This window comes from Cydia pomonella, chromosome 27, assembly GCF_033807575.1.
Source record: "Cydia pomonella isolate Wapato2018A chromosome 27, ilCydPomo1, whole genome shotgun sequence".
NCBI lineage: Eukaryota > Metazoa > Arthropoda > Insecta > Lepidoptera > Tortricidae > Cydia > Cydia pomonella.
In genome coordinates, this window is record NC_084729.1 from 1,349,236 (window position 1) to 1,370,588 (window position 21,353).

The window sequence follows — 21,353 nt, forward strand, 5'->3', positions numbered from 1 at the left end:
ACAAGTTGTAAGGACAAACTTTAGTTATAAGCGCCATCTATGGTTAAGTAGCTGAACCGCAAGAAACCTAATGTCCAGCTAGGTTAGGTACGACCAGATAATTATTTGATATTTTGGAGATTTTTTTTTGTATTTTAAATGTATGGCTATATTATTTAAATGTTAATTTGGCTAAATACAAATATATTTTGTTTTATCAATATCATGTTTATTTTTTTTCGTTATTTCTTTATATGGTATCCCTAATCGCGACAAAGCACCCCCTAGCGAGCAAAATCAAAAACCTTCCTTTTGTCTCCTTCAATCCAATATGGCGGTAAACGATGTATGAAAGGTGCAGAATGTTATGATTTGAAACGAATAATAAAAATAGTAAAATAGCAACGAAACCCGTGAAATAAGCGCTTCGACCGGCGTGTTAACGACAAAACACTGTTAATAACACAAACGGATCAATATTCAGTGATGTGTGTGTGAAAAAACGTGTTATTTATATTTGTGAAATATTATTTTTCTGTGTGGGTTTTCGCTAATGCATCACGGTGTATTGCTATGTGACAGAAAACGTAGATATGTCTACCGATGCTGATAAGGAAACGGCATGTCCGAGTGTTAGTGCAAATCAGAGTGGCGGGGACGAGTCGACGACGGAGGAAGCGAGGAAGAAGAAGAAATCTTCTCGGAAAGTCTGCTTTCCTGATGAGGAGCACCTTGTCACTCAGTATTTCGAGCCTGCGAACCCTTGGCACAATGGTAAGTCTTCGATTTTGGCAAAGCATCAAACTTTTATCGTATGTCATATTTCCTTGTTTTGTTGGGGATTGCCTTTGTTGCCTTTGATTTTGGAACTGTAAGTTACAACTTACGTAAATAACTTGCTTTATACACCCTCCTTTTCAAAATATCTCGAGAAAATAATAACCTCTTTTCATAGAGATAAACATATAACTTATATGTCTATCCTATTGGGGTTATAAACTACCTATAATACTTGGTTTATTACCCTAATAAGAATGATTTTACCCTTAATTTAAATTATTTTTGATATAACTTACTTATTCTCTATTGATAATACGTCAACTTACATGATTATCATTATTAACATTAATAATTGAAAACACTACAAAATACATTACTTGCTTAGATTTATATTTTCATAAATATTTCACAGTCAGAAATTCTTCATTTCCCATAGAATGGCCGCTGAACAAGCCAATTTGTAAGTTTATTTTTATCTAACTAGGTGCGTCTGTTATTACTGCTTAAGTATAGAATAAACTTTACTTTATGGAACATCGATGTGGGCTGTACATTTATACATAAGTATATGTCTAATCTATTTCTTTTAATTTTCATTATTGTAGGTTTTGTTATTTTAAATATTAAATTAGATTTGCAAAGAAATCAGCTTACTTTTCACTAAGTATGGATTATTAATAGTATAACATTTGTTTATCACAGTGGCTATGCTTTGTATTAGTACAATATCTAAGGTGTAGTCTAATTAGTTTTGTAAATTTTACGATATTGGCAAAAATCATGTGTGCAAATCAATCATTTCAAATAAACATTACTTATCGGCAATAAGTTATTATTGCCATAGATGCAATTAAAATTTACAAGCTTTGCTTAGTTTAGGGCTAGGTCAATCTGTGTAAGATTATTTTTCGTTAACCCGCTCGTCCGCTCCGTGCACCCGCGCCAGCTAGCAGAGGCCCTGATAAACCAAGTTATGATGTATTTTGTTTACATTCTTCTGAATGATATACAATAGCATGTATGTATGTATGTAAACACTTTATTGTACAAAAGGGACAGGTAAAGATACAAAAACAAATAAAAATGTTGGCAATGTACAAAGGCGAACTTATCTCTATAAGGGTTCTCTTCCAGTCAACCTTTGAGCAATTGAGAGTGAAAAGTAAAACATACAATAAAAAAATGTAAACACTTTATTGTACATATGAGACAGGTAAAAATACAATAAAAAAAATGAATAAGCATTTGAATGAAATTGATTACATAATCCTGGTATCAATTAGATCAATAAATAAGGGGGTGCATAACCTAGCCTAATGGTCTCTCCAAACAACACCAATAATGTATGCAATTTGCCCTACATTGGGGCATTTGATCGATTTATTGTATTTGTTGCTTCTACTTAGCCAGAAACAATGATTTCAAAAGTAAAGATAGGCCCTTCATATAATTCCGAGTGCCTTGGTTGAATGCTACAATGCGATTGGTTGATAAGTTCCCATTACTAAGGCCTTACGAAGTAATATATAAGTCAATGGCCAGAAATTATCTAAAATTCCATGCCATTTGTTTCAAAATATATGTATCTCCTAGATTCAAAGTAACATTATTGGATGAGGTCTACCGTTTTTTGTGCTCAGTTGGCGCGCGGAAAATTCGCCATTTGATATTTTGAATGATAAATTAGCCATCATTGAATTTATAAGCCTACAAGCTGCTAAATTTCTCCTTTCTTCTCTTTACACCTGAGTTTGTACATCTTATTCCTACACCTATACCTATGTTACAACAAGTAGCAACACATATCCTATCAGGTTCATAGCTACTTAAGTATGTGATAATGGGAGTGATAATCTTATTCTGCATTCAATATTTAATATTTATTATATAGCTTTGTGAGATCCTGTTTCATAAATATTGTTGTGGAACTTTTCAATTCTCCTATATGATCTGTATAGTTTTGAGTAAAGAAAAGCTCATAGATTTCATTTCAAGGTTGAAATTAACAAACAAATCTGGAATTAACCCTATTAAAAATTTGCTGAAATTTGAACTTTAATAGTTGTGAATAGAGTTGAATATCATATCCGCCATATATGGCTTTATATGCTTACTGCATATAACTCCAAGGGTTAACTCCAAAATTACACTGTACAGTCAGCATCAAAAGTAGCGGATCAAACAACGCTTCAAAAATATGTACCATTCTGTAACAGCTTAACAAAAAGTGATGATTATATATGTAGAACAATTTAGACTGTAAAAGATATACTTTAGGATGTGAATTTTAGAGATTTACCTACATTTAGAAAATTTATCTGGAATATCACTTTTGGTGCGTTGTTTCATCCGCTACTTTTGATGCTGACTGTACATACAGTATTAACAATACATTTGCGGCCATTCTTTGTAATAAGAGCATAATTTCATCTTAAAGGTCGGCAACACTCTTGCAACCCCTCTGTTGTTTGCCTTCTATATCATAAAAAAATTATATAGGAGGAAATGATGATATTGATGTTATATTTTATTAATAAATTATGCCATGCATTTTTCATGTCACCCACATGTGGCCAAATTGATTAGACCCAAGATCTCCTGTTTACTAACGAAACTCTGTGCGATCTACCAATTACATACTTCTTGAAACCTTAAATGAAACTGGTCTACGTATTTATATTTTTTGCCTTGCCACGATCGACTGTACTAACAGTCGCGATCGACCTGTTGGCCACCCTTGCACTATATGATATTACTGTAAATGTTGACATGTAAAAGAGCCCTTGAGGCCTACTTGAAAAATTCATTTTTGTATTAACTGTTGCACCTTACTCCTTTGTAATAAGGCGAAAAATGTAAACAAGGTCTTGTTTCGTTCGGCCAGAACGAGAGCAAAACAAAACCATCAGCTTTGGCCAAAATCGGATTTTGGACGGAAAAAAAAATACAGACTACTAAATTCATAACATAACCCTTCCCAAGATCCCACATTTGGGTAAAAAGCGTGCACACATTGATGATGGAACCATGTCACAGCGAGACGTGAAATGTAAACATCTGATAATGTCAGCTGTCTGGACCGGTTATCAGTGCTCTAGTGCTAATATTTACTTGCTCTTCCTATACGTATTATACACTTTGCGAAACACTAGTATATTATACACCGTGTTTTTATTGAATTCCGTTAACTCCGGGGTGTGGATAAGTACGTCTAAGGAAAATAAATGGCATAGTTAATTAAAAAACCCTTTTTATATTTTTTTATAAAAACACGGGTATTACATGTTGTTCGTTTCGAACATCAATCGTCCGAGAAAGTATTTACATTTAGTAGCAAATGTGCACACTCGTACTAAATACTAATCAATATGTAAACAGGGCCATAAGGCAAGTGCATACGCTCCTAAGGGCCTTATAAGATAAAAATAAATTATTGATTATCTCCGAAATGGAGCTAATTAGAATACCAGTGTCTTTGAGAAATATACTTAATTTAAGCTCAGGAATGCACCCTTGAAATTAACGAAAAAGAAAAAAAAAACATGGTGTATAATAAGTATAATAATTATTTCTTCTATATTTATTTAAAAAAATAACTGTAGTGGCTTAACACACTATTTTATATACCTTATGAGTAACGTATTCTTAACTAAGCTATTTTAGTATACATAAATAAATTTCATTTTTGGTACAAGCTTTTATCGCTGACTGTACTTTTCTTTCCACAGGCAACTAATACTTATAGAGACAATTCTAAAAACCCCAAATACAATTAGGTTGCGTTGTTTTATCACAGAGTTCCTATGGCTATTTCCTGTCTCCATCATCAGATCAGCTCGAAGAGATGTATAAAGTCTCTTATGACAAATTACAAAAAAAATAATATTAAAAACTAAGTGTCAGAACTAAAAGATTATATTATAGTTAGAGATGTATAAGGACTCCAAGAGTCAACATTCTGTATAAATAAAACATTCATTAAGATAAAAGAACAATAACGAAGATAAAAGAAACATACGAGAACCGAATGAGGTGTCTCGCTGTAATTATAGTCAAAAATAAAGTTACTAAATATAATAGCCCGTGTTAGCTTAAACAGACCAGTCTCCACAAACAGAACCCATTCACGAGTATGTCGCTTATTTCAGCCATCGCCTCCCTCAACCTTCATTCAGGAAAGTGGCGATCCGATCAACGACGCCACCGTAAGCAAAGACTTAAGCGAGCATAATGATGGCTAGTTAATTAATAATGAATGCCTAGGTTTGAATTAGCTGGGAGACTGCGCGGCACGCATACTTGGCAGCGTTACAATTTATACTGATCATATCGTGGATCGGTTCGTGTTGAAAACTACATTGTTTTTATCTTTTGAAGTTTCTTTAAATTAAATTAATATTTATTTATTTAATACAACATATGGATTATAAATGTGTTAGTTATAGCTTATTATTTATGTTAGTAACCGTATTTACTTAATGGCGCAGCGACCCAAACTGAGTCTTGGCCTCCGACACGAGTACACGCCAGTTGTCTCGATCCTGTGCCATCTCCCACCACCACCAGCTTTCTTGGAGACCGCGCAAGTCCGCTTCAACAGCATCGCCCCAGCGATACCTAACAACCGCAACGTAATAAAATATTTTTTAATACAGTTGCTCAAAAAGTGCTAAATTACGTAGCTGTTTAGCGTGCGGAAAGTTGTATTTCGCGAACTAGTGCTTTTTACTTTTCCACTTGTTCCAATTCATGACTACTTATTGATGAGTGTTAATGTTAGTTTCCCTTAAAATTCGTAATCAACATAAAAACCTACTGTTAATGTAAAAATAATAAATATAAGCATATTTCATATTTTATTACTTACCTCTTCATCATTATAATAAGTTTATTTTTTAATATTCAATATTGAAAAACCGTTCTTAATAAGTTGTCTGAATGGAACGGAATAGCTGCCGAAACGCCTGTCAAAGCAGAGGCGTTTTTTTACTGCAAGAATGTTTTAAGTTTCCAAAGGCATATTGTTTTCATACAATTTAAATATACGATACACACATAATCGTTAATAACGATACTTAGGTAAAGATAGTATAATATTTTATATTGACAATTGTTTCTGTCTTATAGAACATGCATAAAAAAGTACTTGTTGTTTTTCTTATTTTTTCGCAACTGTTTTAAAAAACGTCGTTCGATACATGTGCAGAAATGTCATTCTTCACTCGTCCCGAGTCTTGCCACTCGCCTACGGCTCGTGGCAAGATATCTCGACATGCTTTCCGCGCTAGCATCGAAATGTACTATAATAATAAATATATAAACAATAACCACTTTGTCCGCTGACCCATTGCCCACAACAGAGGACAATCTAGTTTATTAGCTATCATGTTTAGCCATAACTTGTTTCTTTTTTTGTTATTTTATGCTTTTATTGGAACAAATTGATTTCTTTACTTACTTAATATTTTATTTTAGTTCTTTGTAAATTAAAGAAATGGTACAAGTGCCAATGATGCTTTCTACAGACGATTTGCTTCTGTTCTCTCTATTTTAATTTGAACCGGGTTTTTTCGCGATTTCGGGGTTGGTCCCATAGTAAATGTTGCTCAGTATAAGCCCAAAACCTCCCTGGCAACGGGAATGCACATATTTTTTGGCCACCATTTATAAATCATTCCACGCACACAAAGTCGCAGACAGAAGCTAGTTTTTTTCTAAAATTACGGATGGGTGAGGCCAATTGGGGCAATCGAACTGTAAGTTTAATATCTGGAATACTTACAAAAACAGACCTTACGCGTACCTAACTGAACTGAACCAAACTTAATTTTGAGCGCACACGCCAGTTCAGAATAACCGGACTACACGAAATAATCACCTCTACACAACAAGGTGCCAAAACACCTCTCTGCGGGAATATAGGAAAATACCGCGTTTACGCCTAAATATAAATGTTTTCGTCGAAATTACTCAGCTGGCCGCACTTGACGGTCCTCTGTGATGAAATTGGCCATCATTAAGGGGTCATCCATTAATTACACGCTTAGGGGGTAGGAGGGGGTCATGAAAATGTGACATCAGGGGGGAACAAACTTTGTGACGTCACTTCATCAGTAACCGAAAATTTATTTAATTTTAGGACGATAATCGCTTTTATCCGTTTAATTTTCTGTTCTAATCAGGTTTGGGTTATAAACTAATATTTCTTTTATCAAAAATATTAATAATCCGTAATTCGATTTGCCGAATTCGTTGAAAACAAAATTGCCAAAAATGTGACGTCACAGGGGAGGGGTTTGCCAAATGTGACCAAGTGTGACAAAGAGGGGGGAGATGTCAAAAAACCTAGAAAGTCGTGTAACGTAATATTGGAGTTATAATTGTATTTTATTAGTATTGTTATTCTTTTCATTTTTATTTTATTTGACGATCATGATACAAATTGTTATATTTTTGTCAAATTTATTATGTAATTGTCTTCATGAAATTAATCTAATCTAATTCGGTGACCGTACCCGGGTTATCTTTTAATGTATTGTCTACAGAAGCGACCTTTTTTTGAAATGTGTTTGATTTGACTCATATCAGGCCGGCTAAGGTGCAAAAATTATCTGAACACGCTTCCATTGTCAAGTCGTCAGGGCGCGTGTTTAGATATTTTTGAGCACCTCGGTTGCTCCGATATACCTGATGGCGACTACAAATGTATAACCTAACCACAGCATATTATATTCATATTTATTATTAATAATGTACACATACATTACATGTCAAAATTACAATTAGTGAAATGAAGTTAAGCGGATTTTAGTTAATACCAACATCTAGATAATAATATAAAAATATTCACATAATGTGTTCAATAAAGTTACAAATTAAAAATTATAATATTTTACCATGTTCTACATTTACAATATTTCATCCATGTCATAAAAGGCGTTGTCAATGAGCCATTTTTTAAATTTAAATTGGCATTTTTTTTAAATTGGCAGGTGGCGTACAATTTGTTTACCAACCATTTCCCTCCTAGTGAAATGAACTGGTTATAACCAGGTCCGATTAGATTATCAACCGAATTAATCTGCTTACGATACGATACGCGGATATATTTAGATGTGGAACAAAAACTGTCACACGCGCCGACTAAAGATTACTTTTTTCTACTTATGATTCGGTGGAATTATGTTTTTAGGGTTCTGTAGTCAAATGGCAAAAAACGCAACCCTTATGGATTCGTCATGTCCGTCTGTCTGTCTGTTTATGTCACAGCCACTTTTTTTCGAAAGTATAAGAACTATACTGTTCAAACTTGGTAAGTAGATGTATTAAATGGCAAAAAACGCAACCCTTATGGATTCGTCATGTCCGTCTGTCTGTCTGTTTATGTCACAGCCACTTTTTTTCGAAAGTATAAGAACTATACTGTTCAAACTTGGTAAGTAGATGTATTAAATGGCAAAAAACGCAACCCTTATGGATTCGTCATGTCCGTCTGTCTGTCTGTTTATGTCACAGCCACTTTTTTTCGAAAGTATAAGAACTATACTGTTCAAACTTGGTAAGTAGATGTATTAAATGGCAAAAAACGCAACCCTTATGGATTCGTCATGTCCGTCTGTCTGTTTATGTCACAGCCACTTTTTTTCGAAAGTATAAGAACTATACTGTTCAAACTTGGTAAGTAGATGTATTCTATGAACCGCATTAAGATTTTCACACAAAAATAGCAAAAAAAAAACGAAAAATTTTGGGGGTTCCCCATACTTAGAACTGAAACTCAATTTTTTTTTTTCATCAAACCCATACGTGTGGGGTTCTATGGATAGGTCTTCAAAAATGATATTGAGGTTTCTAATTTTTTTTTTTTTTTTAACTTAATATTTTGCGCGAGAGACACTTCCAAAGTGGTAAAATGTGTGTCCCCCCTCTGTAACTTCTAAAATAAGAGAATGATAAAACTAAAAAAAATATATGATGTACATTACCATGCAAACTTCCACCGAAAATTGGTTTGAACGAGATGTAGTAAGTAGTTTTTTTTATACGTCATAAATGGTACGGAACCCTTCATGGGCGAGTGCGACTCGCACTTGGCCGGTATACATTTTTTTTTAATTCAATTTGAAACTAATGCAGTATGATACGGTCACGTCTGAAAATATATACATATGCACGATAAAGTGCCAAAAATATGTATACACCTTATTATATAGGCAATAAGGTCGAGTACTCCCTATGATATTTCTCTAGTCGGTATTTGAATGTTTTACTGTACTATTTCAATGTGTATATTAAAATCAAATAATATTTCAATTAATTTTAAAATCTGATATAGAATGTACCTGACATGTAACTTGGCGTTATTAATAAAGTATTTGTATACATGTTTTTGGGGCTTCGTATCGATATTTTCAGACTTGACTGTACCTTTGGGTATGGTTCTTTACGCACACTAGCACTAGTACTAGCTTCTCAATAATGAAATTAAACAGTCAACCGGGTCATATTTCATGCTCGGGTTGCGTCAGGGGGAGGGGAGGGGGCGCTAGTGTTCGTAAACCACCATACCCCATTTGTAACACCTCGTCCCGGTTGCGGCCTTCGTACCTCTCGGAGTCTTAAACTCTCTATACCTCTTTACCGCACTGTACCCCTAGTGTAACTAAATTCGATTTTGAAACGTGACGTACGCGTTTGCGTTTAGTCTCATTTTGTATGGGTTTTTGAACAGCGCGCCAAGCGGGACGTTTTGGAACGTCAAAAATCTCATACAAAATGACACTTAACGCAAACGCGTACGTCACGTTTCGCTGTCGAAAATATTTACACTAGGGGTATTTATGTATTTATGTATTGGGACCGTGCGAAGTGCGTGGTGGGGGTAAGTAAAGCGATCCCAGCGCATAAGGTGGTAAAAATTTGAACTAACTGCGGATAGCGTCTTTAACATTTCGTACAATTATATGGCTCGAAATGAAACTTTGATTTACGATTACTCCTGAAATATTCATTTAAATTGTATGGTGTAAGGGACCATTGTAATCTGTATGAAATGCTTAATATAACTAACGTATTTATTTTGATAATTGTTAATAATGTATTCATGTAAATAGCTTTGCAAATGCCACATATTACGTGATCTTTTTCTAGAAGTTAAGAATGGATATAGTAAGTTATCCTTAAAAGATAGACATTTCACATCGCGGACTTTTTTGTAGACCTATGAATGAGAAACAACCCCACCATACATTGTGTTGTTATAGCTCAAACGGATTAGGCAGCGTTTTCGATTAAAGCTCCTAGCCAGCGTGATTTTTTCCGACAACATCGTTATATTTCAAACAATTTACACAAAACCTTAACAAGTTATATACTTAAGCCTTCCTCAAGAATCACTCTATTGATAGATGAAAATCGTATGAAAATCCGTTCAGTAGTTTTTAGTTTTGGAGTAGTTTTATAAGATGTAGTGAATTGACGTTTTCCCCTAGAATTGCGCACACTAGGTTGCGTGACAGTCGTGCACGCTCCCAATATATGATATATGTTTGTATTTATTATAATACTATGTATTTATTCATGTTTGTTTATAATAGTAGTGTTTACTGATTTTCTTTTCCGCACCAATTGTAAATTTCTGTTTGGCCCAATGGTTGGTGGTAGATTGCCTAGAATTAGTGCGATAAGGCCAAATGCAGCTTAGGCGAAAAATCCTGCGTAAAAAACTCAAAAATCGAGGTTTCGTTCTCGACATTTTCCTCCTCCAAAACTTAACCAATCGTAACGGAATTTTGGGAACGGAATGAGTAAGAAATTATCTGTGTCTGACCATTTTGATTTTTGCGTTTATTGTTGCCGATTTTGTATGCTAGGAGTCTGTTTATTTATTTGGCCGTTTTTAAAGTATACTACCTAGTCTTTATAAACCCGGACCCGGATTTGGACCCGGGTACGTCCTTAAACTACGTCCAAAAGAGAGGTATGGGCATTGTGAATGTCAACTCACTTTGTGTGGCAGGGCACAGCACAGCGGATATCATTCCAGATCTAGAGCGGAGCCCAACTGGGGAAGTACCTCCACCTTACAGAAAACCGCAGCCAAATAACACTAGACCCTACTCATAGTTGTGTTCCTGCCGGTAAGTAAGGTTGCCAGAGCTCAACTATTGGGGGAATGCTAGGGTCGGCAACGCGCATGTGACTCCTCTGGAGTTACAGGCGTACATAGGCTGCGGAGACTGCTTATTATCAGGCGGGCCGTATGCTTGTTTGCCACCGACGTAGTATAAAAAAACAAGAATATCAAAAAAATCAAAACGTACAAACACAGATACTGGTAGTATTGAACTCGTTAAAAAACATCTAAGGTCAAAATCCAGAGAGAAAAATGTCGAGAGCATTTGTATTGAATAAGTTTTTGGCAAAAAATAAATTTTTGGTACAAGCCTTTATCGCTGACTGTCCTTTTTTCACAGGCAACTAATACTCATCGAGACAATTCTAAAAACCCCAAACACAATTAGGTTGCGTTGTTTTATCACAGAGTTCCTATGGGTACCTCCTGTCTCCATCATCAGATCAGCTTGATGGTACCATAATATTGCATTGTCACCCGACTTACATATGTATGCAAATTTTCAGCTTCATCGGAAACCGGGAAGTGGGTCAAATTTAACTTGCAAGATTTGTCCCAATCCCATACATACTAACAGGACAAGTTAAATAAAAGCTTGTAAAAATTACCACTAATGTTCCTCTTAAGCAGAATTGTTAGGACCAGGTCAAGTAATCATATCTCACATGTCAATGGGGTTGGCCGGTCGAAGTATTAAACAGATGGCGCCATCATAGCTTGCCCTGTCAATCCCTAGAATTGTGTCAAATTCTTGATTTTTTTTTGGAATTTTGTGACCTGGATTCCAGTACTTTAAGCCAAATCTCATAGAACAAAACTAGAGACAGGGGCAAGCTATGATGGCGCCATCTATGCAAACCTTTGACAGTTGCCAACCCCATTTAGGACCAGGTCAAGTAATCATATCTCACATGTCAACGCCATATGACTAAATAAACAACAAACATGGAATATAGAGATATGTCTCCCAGTGATACCGATAACACGTGACTTGTTGATAACGTGCCTTCGAATCTGTTATTCTGTTTCCATTGCTGTGGTCAGGCGAATACTTGGCCCGGCCAAGCTCTTGAAACATCCTTGACTTCAATATACAACCCACATGATAGACCTGGAACTTTTTCTAGAAAAAACGCGAGATTGACAAAAAACCGGCCATGTGCGAGTCGGACTCGCGCACCAAGGGTTCCGTTTTCTTTTGATTTGGTTGACATAGAAGTTTGATTTTGTTACAGCTTAAAGGTATTTATAGACCTGAGTATTTGATATGAATTTCTATTGAATACCTCTACGCGTTCATGAGGAAAGGGATAGTAACTTTAAAATATTTAAAATATTTTTATTACTTTATTAATTTTTAGTTACATCATTGTAACTAAAAATACACGGTTTTCGCAATTTTTCCTTTATATATGCTGTAAGACGTGTTGCTTCGTACCAAATTTCAAGATTCTGAGTTAACGGGAAGTACCCTGTAGGTTTTTATTCCCTTGCGAGTGTCGAATATTTGCGGCATAAACGGCTGTATCTTTTGATTGCGTTGGCTTAGAAGTTCTCAGCTCCAAGGAACAGTATCAAAATCAAAAATCAAATCAAAATCACAACGTTGTGATTCACAGTTGAGCTTGACAGACAGACAGACGGACGGGCAACAAAGTGATCCTATAAGGGTTCCGTTTTTTCCTTTCAAAGTACGGAACCCTAAAAAGGATGCTAAGCACAAATCATTTCGTACATTGGCTCGCCATTTCCTATCTCTGTCGCAGGCGAATAATTATATTGCTGTTCCGCTCGCACAGTGGCATTGAACTCCGGCATTATCGGGGAGATAGCATGACAGCAATTTAATTATAGACCGCGAGCCAGGAAGAGATTTCCATGACCAATCGCCTCCCGGCCCAAAACTCATGTAGAGTGGTTAACGGCTAGGTATGAGGAACCCTCGTGGACGTCAGCTGCCGCTCCGTTGGTGGGTTGAGGAATGGCAGCCACTGAAACACGTGGAACAAACAAAAAAAATTATCTTCGCCTCCCGTTTGATACTTTATCAAAAGATAGGTCAGATGCTATTGTTAGTTAAAAAAATCGTCAGCCGGTTATATCGCGGTGGTAAGAACATCAGCTGGTCGCATGAATATGTAAAAAATAAGCGCTATACCTTTTTATGATAGCAATAACAAATCGTGAAACTTTGCATGTTGCATTTTATCAGGCATAACGCCTGAAAAGCCATCAACGGATTACGCCATTTACACATTACGCATACTTTGCCGCACATAAAGTGGTAAGGCGCATATTTTTTACATGTCTATTTTACAGTTGACGATTTTTCCACCGCTATACAACCGGCTGACGGTTTTTTAAATTTAAAACATCTAAACTATCATCTGACAAAGTATCAGCCGGGAGGCGATGACTGACGAAATATGCTCCTGGCCCGCGGTCTATTATGCGCTTGCGTTGCGATAGATCAAACAAACAAACATTTATTCAGCAAATAGGCCACAGGGGCACTTTTACATGTCCATTTTTACAAACAATAAATTAAAAAAAAAAACAATTACAAATATCGAATCTATGAAATAATAAATACTTTATTAGAGATGTATAGGTACTGTCTCTAAATGTCAAATTACACAAAAAAAACTATGATAAAAAAATAAAACCATAAAATACTAAAATTCTTTAGAGATGTATAAGTCTCTAAGTGTCAGAGATAAAATATAAAAATATATATTAAATTATCCTTAGAGATGTAGAGGGTCGCCAAGGCTTGAATTCTTATATAAATAATTAAAAGACAAAAAAAATTAAAACAGACAAGAACCGAATATAGAGATAGATAGAGGTTGGAAATGACGGGTCAAAGTAAGAAATTCTTCGTGCTTCGCGTAAGGAGGAAGTAAGGACTTTAGATCGGTTGACGGCTGAGATGAACTCGCTCTGGCGATTGTAATTATTTTACTTTATACATTATCAGTTTCGCTAATCAGGCAATCGAGCGACAGAGGCAAGTAACAATTTCCGATTTTTCGATGTTGGCGGTAGGCCCTCATGTACAAAGAGAATTAAGAAGAATAAACAATTACGAAGGCTGCTATTTATATATCCGGAAACCGGGATTACAATCTTCTTAAATAGTATATTTGATCTCCATGGTAAAATTTGAACTTTTTTAAGTACTGGCCGGTATATTTTTTCTTTCTTATTAACGCTAGTGTTTTGTTTTTGACGGGTTTTAAATGTCATCTCGCTGCAAGAATGGAACTCACTCGTGAAAATATTCGTGCTATGATTTATTATGATTTTCGGCGTGGTTTAACGCAACAACAGTGCATAGATCAACTAACTTCAATTTTGGTGATGAAGCTCCATCTAAAACAACTGTGTATCACTGGTTTAGTGAGTTCAATCGTGGACGTAGTATGCTTACGGACGAAGTTAAGGCAGGTCGCCCGAAATCGGTCGTTGTACCACAAAATATTGAGGCTGTGCGAAAACTTATAATGGACGACCGACATGTTACGTACCGCGAGATAGAGGCGACTCTGGGTATTTCTATGACTAGCATTAATAGCATATTACATGATCATTTAGCTGTAAAAAAAATTTGTTCGCGTTGGATACCGCACAACTTAACTAAGGACCAAAAAGATGCTCACGTCGAATGGTGCAATAAAATGTTAAATAGTATTTTATGCAACAGTTGTATAAAAAGGGTCAAAAAAGGCGAGTGGCGTGAGTTACAATGTGAGCCGGAGCCGAAGGCGTAGGCGAACATTGTAAAGGAATACGCCACGAGAATTTTTTGACCTACTTATACAACGTTGCATACAATATTTTTCCTACGAGTCAACAAAAATAAATCTTAATTTAGGTAAACAAAATACAGCAAAAGTATATAGCCAAGACGAGCGAGCATACCTTGTTACGCGCCCGGCCCGCCCGGGCCGCGGCCGGCCGGTCGGCGACACCTCCTCGTAACTCATGAGGCCCTGGTACTTGCTAGTTGCTAAATTAATTTTTTGGACAGTTTTTTCTCAATTTTGGCCACCGTAGCCTACGGAGACTAACAAGCAACGCTAAGCGGTCTTCGTAGTCTATGGGTGTTGCTATATTACGGGTGTCACATGCGTGTTTCTGACTTATGAAGTAATTATTTTTACTATGCAACCAAATGAATATTCTGTAAGTTTGTTAGGTTGGTAGCCATTAATCGCAGTAACGTTATAGCTTATAAAAGCACAAGAGCTTTTATGAGGAATAGACAATATAGACTTTTCTTGAAACCTTTTATGTATGTTCTTATATTCGTGTTAGTGAATGCATAAATGACAGATAACAGTAGAGGAGTAGGAAAAAAATATAACCGTGGTGGCTCAAAGGCCGTTTATAACATCTATACAGGTGACGAATCCTGGATCTATGCATACGATCCCGAAACGAAGCAACAATCAACGGTATGGGTGTTTCAAAATGAGCCGAACCCTACGAAAGTTACTCGTGCAAAAAGTACATTGAAACAAATGGTGGCCTGCTTCTTCGGTATTAATGGCCATGTAGCTACAGTGCCACTATAGAATCTTCTTCTTCTTCATCTTCTGACAGAAGATGCTTGCGGAGTAGTTGCTTAAAAACAGGTTTGCTTGGGGCTTGCCGAATCGAAATTGGGAGAAAACATTATTGCATAGACATAAAGAACGCCAATGCTCAGTTGATTGTTACCGTTTGTTAGTACTCCCTATGTTTATTGAGCTTAAATGAAAGGTATTCTATTGCTTTTTCCGCGGAACACATGACCCGCGCCCGCAAGGTCGGTTAACCAGCTCCGCCGCCGCGCTGTCTGCGCGAGCGCACCAGCGGTCGAGAACATTCGGCTCACTTTATAACTTAAAAAAATATATATTGCTACAAACGCTGGGAAGGTACCGTTGAGTTGAAAAGTGCATGGACAAGTTCAAATCATTTATAAATTGTCCGGTCACGTCTGAAAATATCGATACGGACAAAGTGCCAAAAATATGTATACACTACCCTAATATATGGGCCATAAGGTCGTGTATATATATTTTTGGCACATCGATCGTGGCGATGTTTTCAGACGTGACTGTCCATGCAAATGGTGGTACTTGCCGTTCGAGTGTTCATAGAATGGCCCTATATATCACACGGTTGAACCAAATCCACAATACTATTAACAATTTTTTTTACGACCAACCAACCAACAGACCAAAATAGACGGCTAAAAGCGGTTAAGGTAGCAAGGTTAGGTTAGGTTAGCAAGACATTACTAATATCTTTATCTGACACGCTCAAGAGTAACTAAAAGAATCCCCTCTTGGGCTCCCCTACCATAAATATAGGTTAGGCCCTCAGCACACGGCGCGTTAGCGTAAGAGATGCGTAACCGTATCGTAACACGAGCGTAGAACGAGAGCACTACGAGCATGAACAACTTCAAACAAGTCCGCACACGAAGGGTCGTCTTAGCGTAAGCGTATGAGATTTCTGCCGTCATTACGACAGGCGTAGCAATACACGCGTAAAAAAACTTTGACATCATCAAAGGATAAAAAAAACTTCACCTGACGAGAAAGTAAGATCTTGATACATCCGCCGAAGACATCTGACGCCAGCGACTACATGATTTCAACTAATGAGATTCCACTTATAAAACGATTACGCTTACGCGACGCTTAGCGCTCGGAACTCTACGCGCCTGGTACTCGTAACGTTTTCACGATACGCTTACGTTCCTTGTGCTGAGGGCCCTAATATGCAGCGTGACTCTGAAAGGTTGTCGACCACCTCCAGTATAATAATTGACCGCACAATAATTACGCTGCTCGCAACAAGTATATTAAAAGTGCTAGGTATGTACATAATTGCTCGCTGTTCTATCTAACTAGTAACTACTCATAGTTGTTCGTGATTGAGGATAACTACTGCATTAAAATGTATATCAGATATCAGCCATTCTTGTTACTAGGAAACGGCGGTAAATAAAACGAGACGAGGCGGTCATTGCGTTGCACATCTTAACAAGTTTCTGTAAAACAAAGGACCATGGACAACCTTGTGTGGAACCTGGTCCAAAAACCGGTAATCCCGGATGGGAATAAACACACAAACAGAAAGGTATCGAGAAGTACTTGATGGACATGGAAATGCGAACAGGTACAGTCAGCGTCAAATACTCCGTAGCAGTCAACGTGGCCAAATAGTTCGGTACACCATACTAAATATATGGTGTACCGAACTATTTGGCTACTTTGGTTGTTACTAAGTATTTGACGCCGACTGTACCATGCATCAAAAAACACAAAAGAGTTCAGAATTAGATCATTAATTAGATAGGTATTTCTATGTACTTCATTTCGTTATATGGACACCAAGCGGAATTCCATTACCTAGGCAATAGAGTCCAAGTAAGTAAATTAATTGCTCCAGGGTAGATGTATGTATGTATGCCAATTTGTACATAAACAAGTTAACATAAAACAGACAAAGCAAAACAATAAAAAAGGTAAGTACAAAGGCGAACTTATCCCTAAAAGGGATCTCTTCCAGCTAACCTAGATGTTCGTGCACCGCTGCGAGCGTGGCAAACCATTCGCCGCGATCACCCAGCGGTGGATTCTGTTGCCTTGGTAATAAAGGTGACATTTTCACTAAAATACCAATATCTCAGTCCTGCAACGGAATTTCGCTTGGTGCCTAAAGAACGAAATGAAGTACATACCTATCTAACTAATGACCTAATTCTCAACTTTCACTGCTGACTGTTCTTATTTGCATTTCCATGTCCATCAAGTACTTCTCGAGACCTTTCTGTTTGTGTGTGCGATTTCTCTGATTCCGCGATTTCCTTTGGTTACCTTCCGACTCTCTCCTCCTTTGATTACCTGGACAGGATGGAAGAGGATCGTGCTGTGAGAAGAGCGTAGGTATGTGGGGCACCCGGGTAGAAAACGTCCGTCTGGGCGTCCCAGATACCGCTGGTGTGACGAAGCCCTAAAGACCTGTACGCCCTCTAAATACCCAACTGTCGTTAAGTGGCGCAGAAAAAAATACATGAAACATAATTTATTTAAAAACACGTATTCCATGGTTACATTCTTTTAAAACAAAGACTTGAAAATAGTGATGTTTGATATGTGCCTGAACTAGGATTCCCTGTGTTTCAGGCGAGATATTTCGCAAACATTTTTCATGACTTGTTAAGGTTAGAGGGGAAGAGGAATGAACGGAAAGAACAGCTCTCTAGGATAGGGCAGAGTGGCGCTCTCTAGCGTCAGAGGCCAAGATCCTGCTTGGTCACTGAGCCAGTTAAGTGAGTACGACTGTAACATCAGATCAGCACCATGTTACCATAATCGTATTATTTTAATTACCTACGGAAGTACTCCAAATTTTAACTGAATCAAATTAGGAAGTGAGTCTAAATAAAAGCATGTAAAAATTAATATCTGGTTGCTTACGATTCCGCAGCTCTCCATACAAACGTAGTTACGCTCTCATGTTAAACCGACTAGCTAGATTGCTCTGAAACTTTGTACTTACAATAGGATAAGGTATATCTATGTCTGTAATTAGTTTATGTAGCTTCAAATACCATAGTTAAAAAAATACATCGAATTTAAATTCTTCAAACAAAACTTGTTTTTGCTTTATTTCGTTTTCTTTATATAAGCTGGAGCTATATAAACTAATTACAGGCATAGATATACCTCATGTCATTGTATGTACAAAGATTCATTCCAACACGTCCCCCATTGGACCCGGGTACGTCCTTAAACTACGTCCAAAAGAGAGGTATGGGCATTGTGAATTTCATCTCGCTTTGTGTAGTAGGGCACAGCCAGTGGATGTCATTCCAGATCTAGAGCAGAGCCCAACTGGGGAAGTACCTCCACCTTACAGAAAACCGCAGCCAAATAACACTAGACCCTACTCATAGTGTTGTGTTCCTGCCGGTGAGTAAGGTTGCCAGAGCTCAACGAGGGGGCGGGTTTAGGGTCGGCAACGCGCATGTAACTCCTCTGGAGTTGAAGGCGTACATAGGCTACGGAGACTGCTTACCATCAGGCGGGCCGTATGCTTGTTTGCCACCGACGTAGTATAAAAAAAACGTACTTTTAAAAGAACGAAATTCCGTTTGTATGGGAAGGTGAAATTCGGTCAAATAGTATGAAAATATATTCCATAATGTCAATATTCTGAAAGGAAAATGGGGACTACTTTTGTTTGGTTCGCGGTTGTCCACTATCCTCTCAACAGTGCGGCCGATGGTACATTTCCACTATTTTTTTGTCCAGTAATTAGCAGCGACCTTGACAATGTGGCAGTGCTTTTGACGTGTGTGGGTTGAACCGTGTTCTATTTCAAAACAGCTTAATGAATATTTGTGTTCAATGTGCTATTTTTGTCGGTTTAATTAGTACATTTTTAAAGCATTATTAGTCGATGAACATACTTAAAAAAAATGGCCACACCCGAATATACCTCCTTCTTGAAATTGAAGTGTGTTACTTAATATGTTGTAGTTTGAACAATAGTATATATTTGGATATATTGGAATTCACATCTTAGGATAGAAACAAAAAATAAATAAATAATAAGTAAACTAAAATTAAAATATGAATAAATTAAATCTAAAATCAAACTGGATCAAGACGCTGGCAGCATTTACTCGCTGGATCGTTAGACTGATGCGTTGAGCGAGGAAGCCGCCAGCTCTGATCTCCTGTGGCGAAGTATGTTAACCTTTTCGGCGTGTCAAACACAAAAGCTGTCACTCGGACGCCACGTTGTAACATGGCAAACCTGCATGGTGCAGTCACCGCGCGCACTGGCTGGTAATAAAAAAATATGCCCTTTCTTCTCGTTTAAAATTGAAGACTACTTATTTCTTGACAATCGCTGCTGAAGTTTTCATCTGCTTGCGCCTGGTGGGCCCGCGTAGCCCTCAGTAGCACCTGCTGCCGGGATTCATTGTTTGGCTCGATGAAGATTCAAGAACGTTAAGGCCAGTGACGATATTTTATTGTTTTAGAGTAGACTCGCTAACGGATATTAGTTTATTATATTGTACATATTTATATTATTATATTTTTTTACTATAAGAACCTGGTTTCAATTGGTTATTACCGCTTTAGTTAGCCGGCTACAACGTCACCGAAGTGTCCAAACTAAAATTGAACTTTTGCATATACACGTAGAGCTATGTTACTTTGTAGTCTGTGACGGATTAATCCGTCTTCAGCGTTGGAACTACGGTGCGGATATATCCGTCATTGGTGTCAAAAAGGTTAAAAACTATTAATTTAAGAATTTAAAAAATCCCCTATGCAATTTTGGCAAAAATGCCTTAAATCATTTTGGAAAAGAGCGGATACTCTTCAAACTGCTAGAGGAGCATTTCATGAATCTACCGTTGCCCCGTACAAACGCGAAATTTCTGAAGGAGTGCAGGTAAAAGAGTTTCCTTTTCTGTGACTAATGGTCAAAAATGTGCACAGAAAAATAATTGCCTGCTTTAAACGCCGAATTACAGGCGCAATATAGGAAATAAAATGCGTGCCCGTCATGGGCGCCGCCAGGATTACTTTCAGGGAGGTGCATAATAAATAGAATAGAAGAATCGATGTAGTCATTTATTTTTCCTGTGTTACCTATATAGTTCTGAGTTATGCTATCAAAATCATTGCAAACTTATATTGGTCCAACTCTAATGCTGGTGCAGACGCGTGAAAAACATGTATTTTTTTATATATTTTCTTTAAATTAAAATTAAAATGTACCGATAGCTTCGTCTACATATGTATATTCCATCGGTTGCCGACAATTTCCTCGGAGACCTTAAACTTTCAGACACTCGTGACAAACATTAACACGCCCATCATCTCCGTTATGTGTGTTATGGAGCAACTACTCTTCTCCGCACTAAAAGGGCTTATCTCCAAACCCTAGGAAGCACCAAGGGCCATTCTCGTTCTGAACCTATGAACACTAATGAAGATTTATTTTATTATGGTCGCGACGATTTCAGCTCCTATTTCTAGAACTGCGGGTAATGCATTCCTGGTGCGGCTGCAGCCCGTCTCGTAAATGTTGTCGACAGTAAATAACTAACAGTTCCGGCAATTTTTATTTAAATTTTGAGTCAGGCATCAAGGCCTTATTCAATATTATCCCGTTGTTGCAGATAATGAGATTATTGATATCTATTAGATTTATAGATATAGATTGATCTGAAACTTTGTAATTACAATAGGATAAGGTATGGAGCTGTAATTAGTTTATGTAGCCTCAGATAATTTTCTGTACAAAACGGGGGAGGGGTAACGTACAAATAGCCATGTCAGATGAACGCCAGTCCACACAATACATATGACCATTGGCCGAGGTTTTCAACAGAGGGGTAAGCTCTTAAAGGCGACCCTGGTTAGTTAAATGC

General features: G+C 37.2%; 1 protein-coding gene across 1 annotated transcript in view; it reads left to right on the forward strand.

The window, feature by feature from the left end:
- LOC133532608 (uncharacterized) overlaps positions 1-21,353 on the forward strand; it is a 67,600-nt gene continuing 46,247 nt past the window's right edge. The window contains exon 1 of the mRNA XM_061871359.1: positions 1-753. Within this exon, the coding sequence (XP_061727343.1) occupies positions 573-753 (181 nt within the window). The 5' untranslated portion in view covers positions 1-572. The remainder of the gene's footprint in view (positions 754-21,353) is intronic.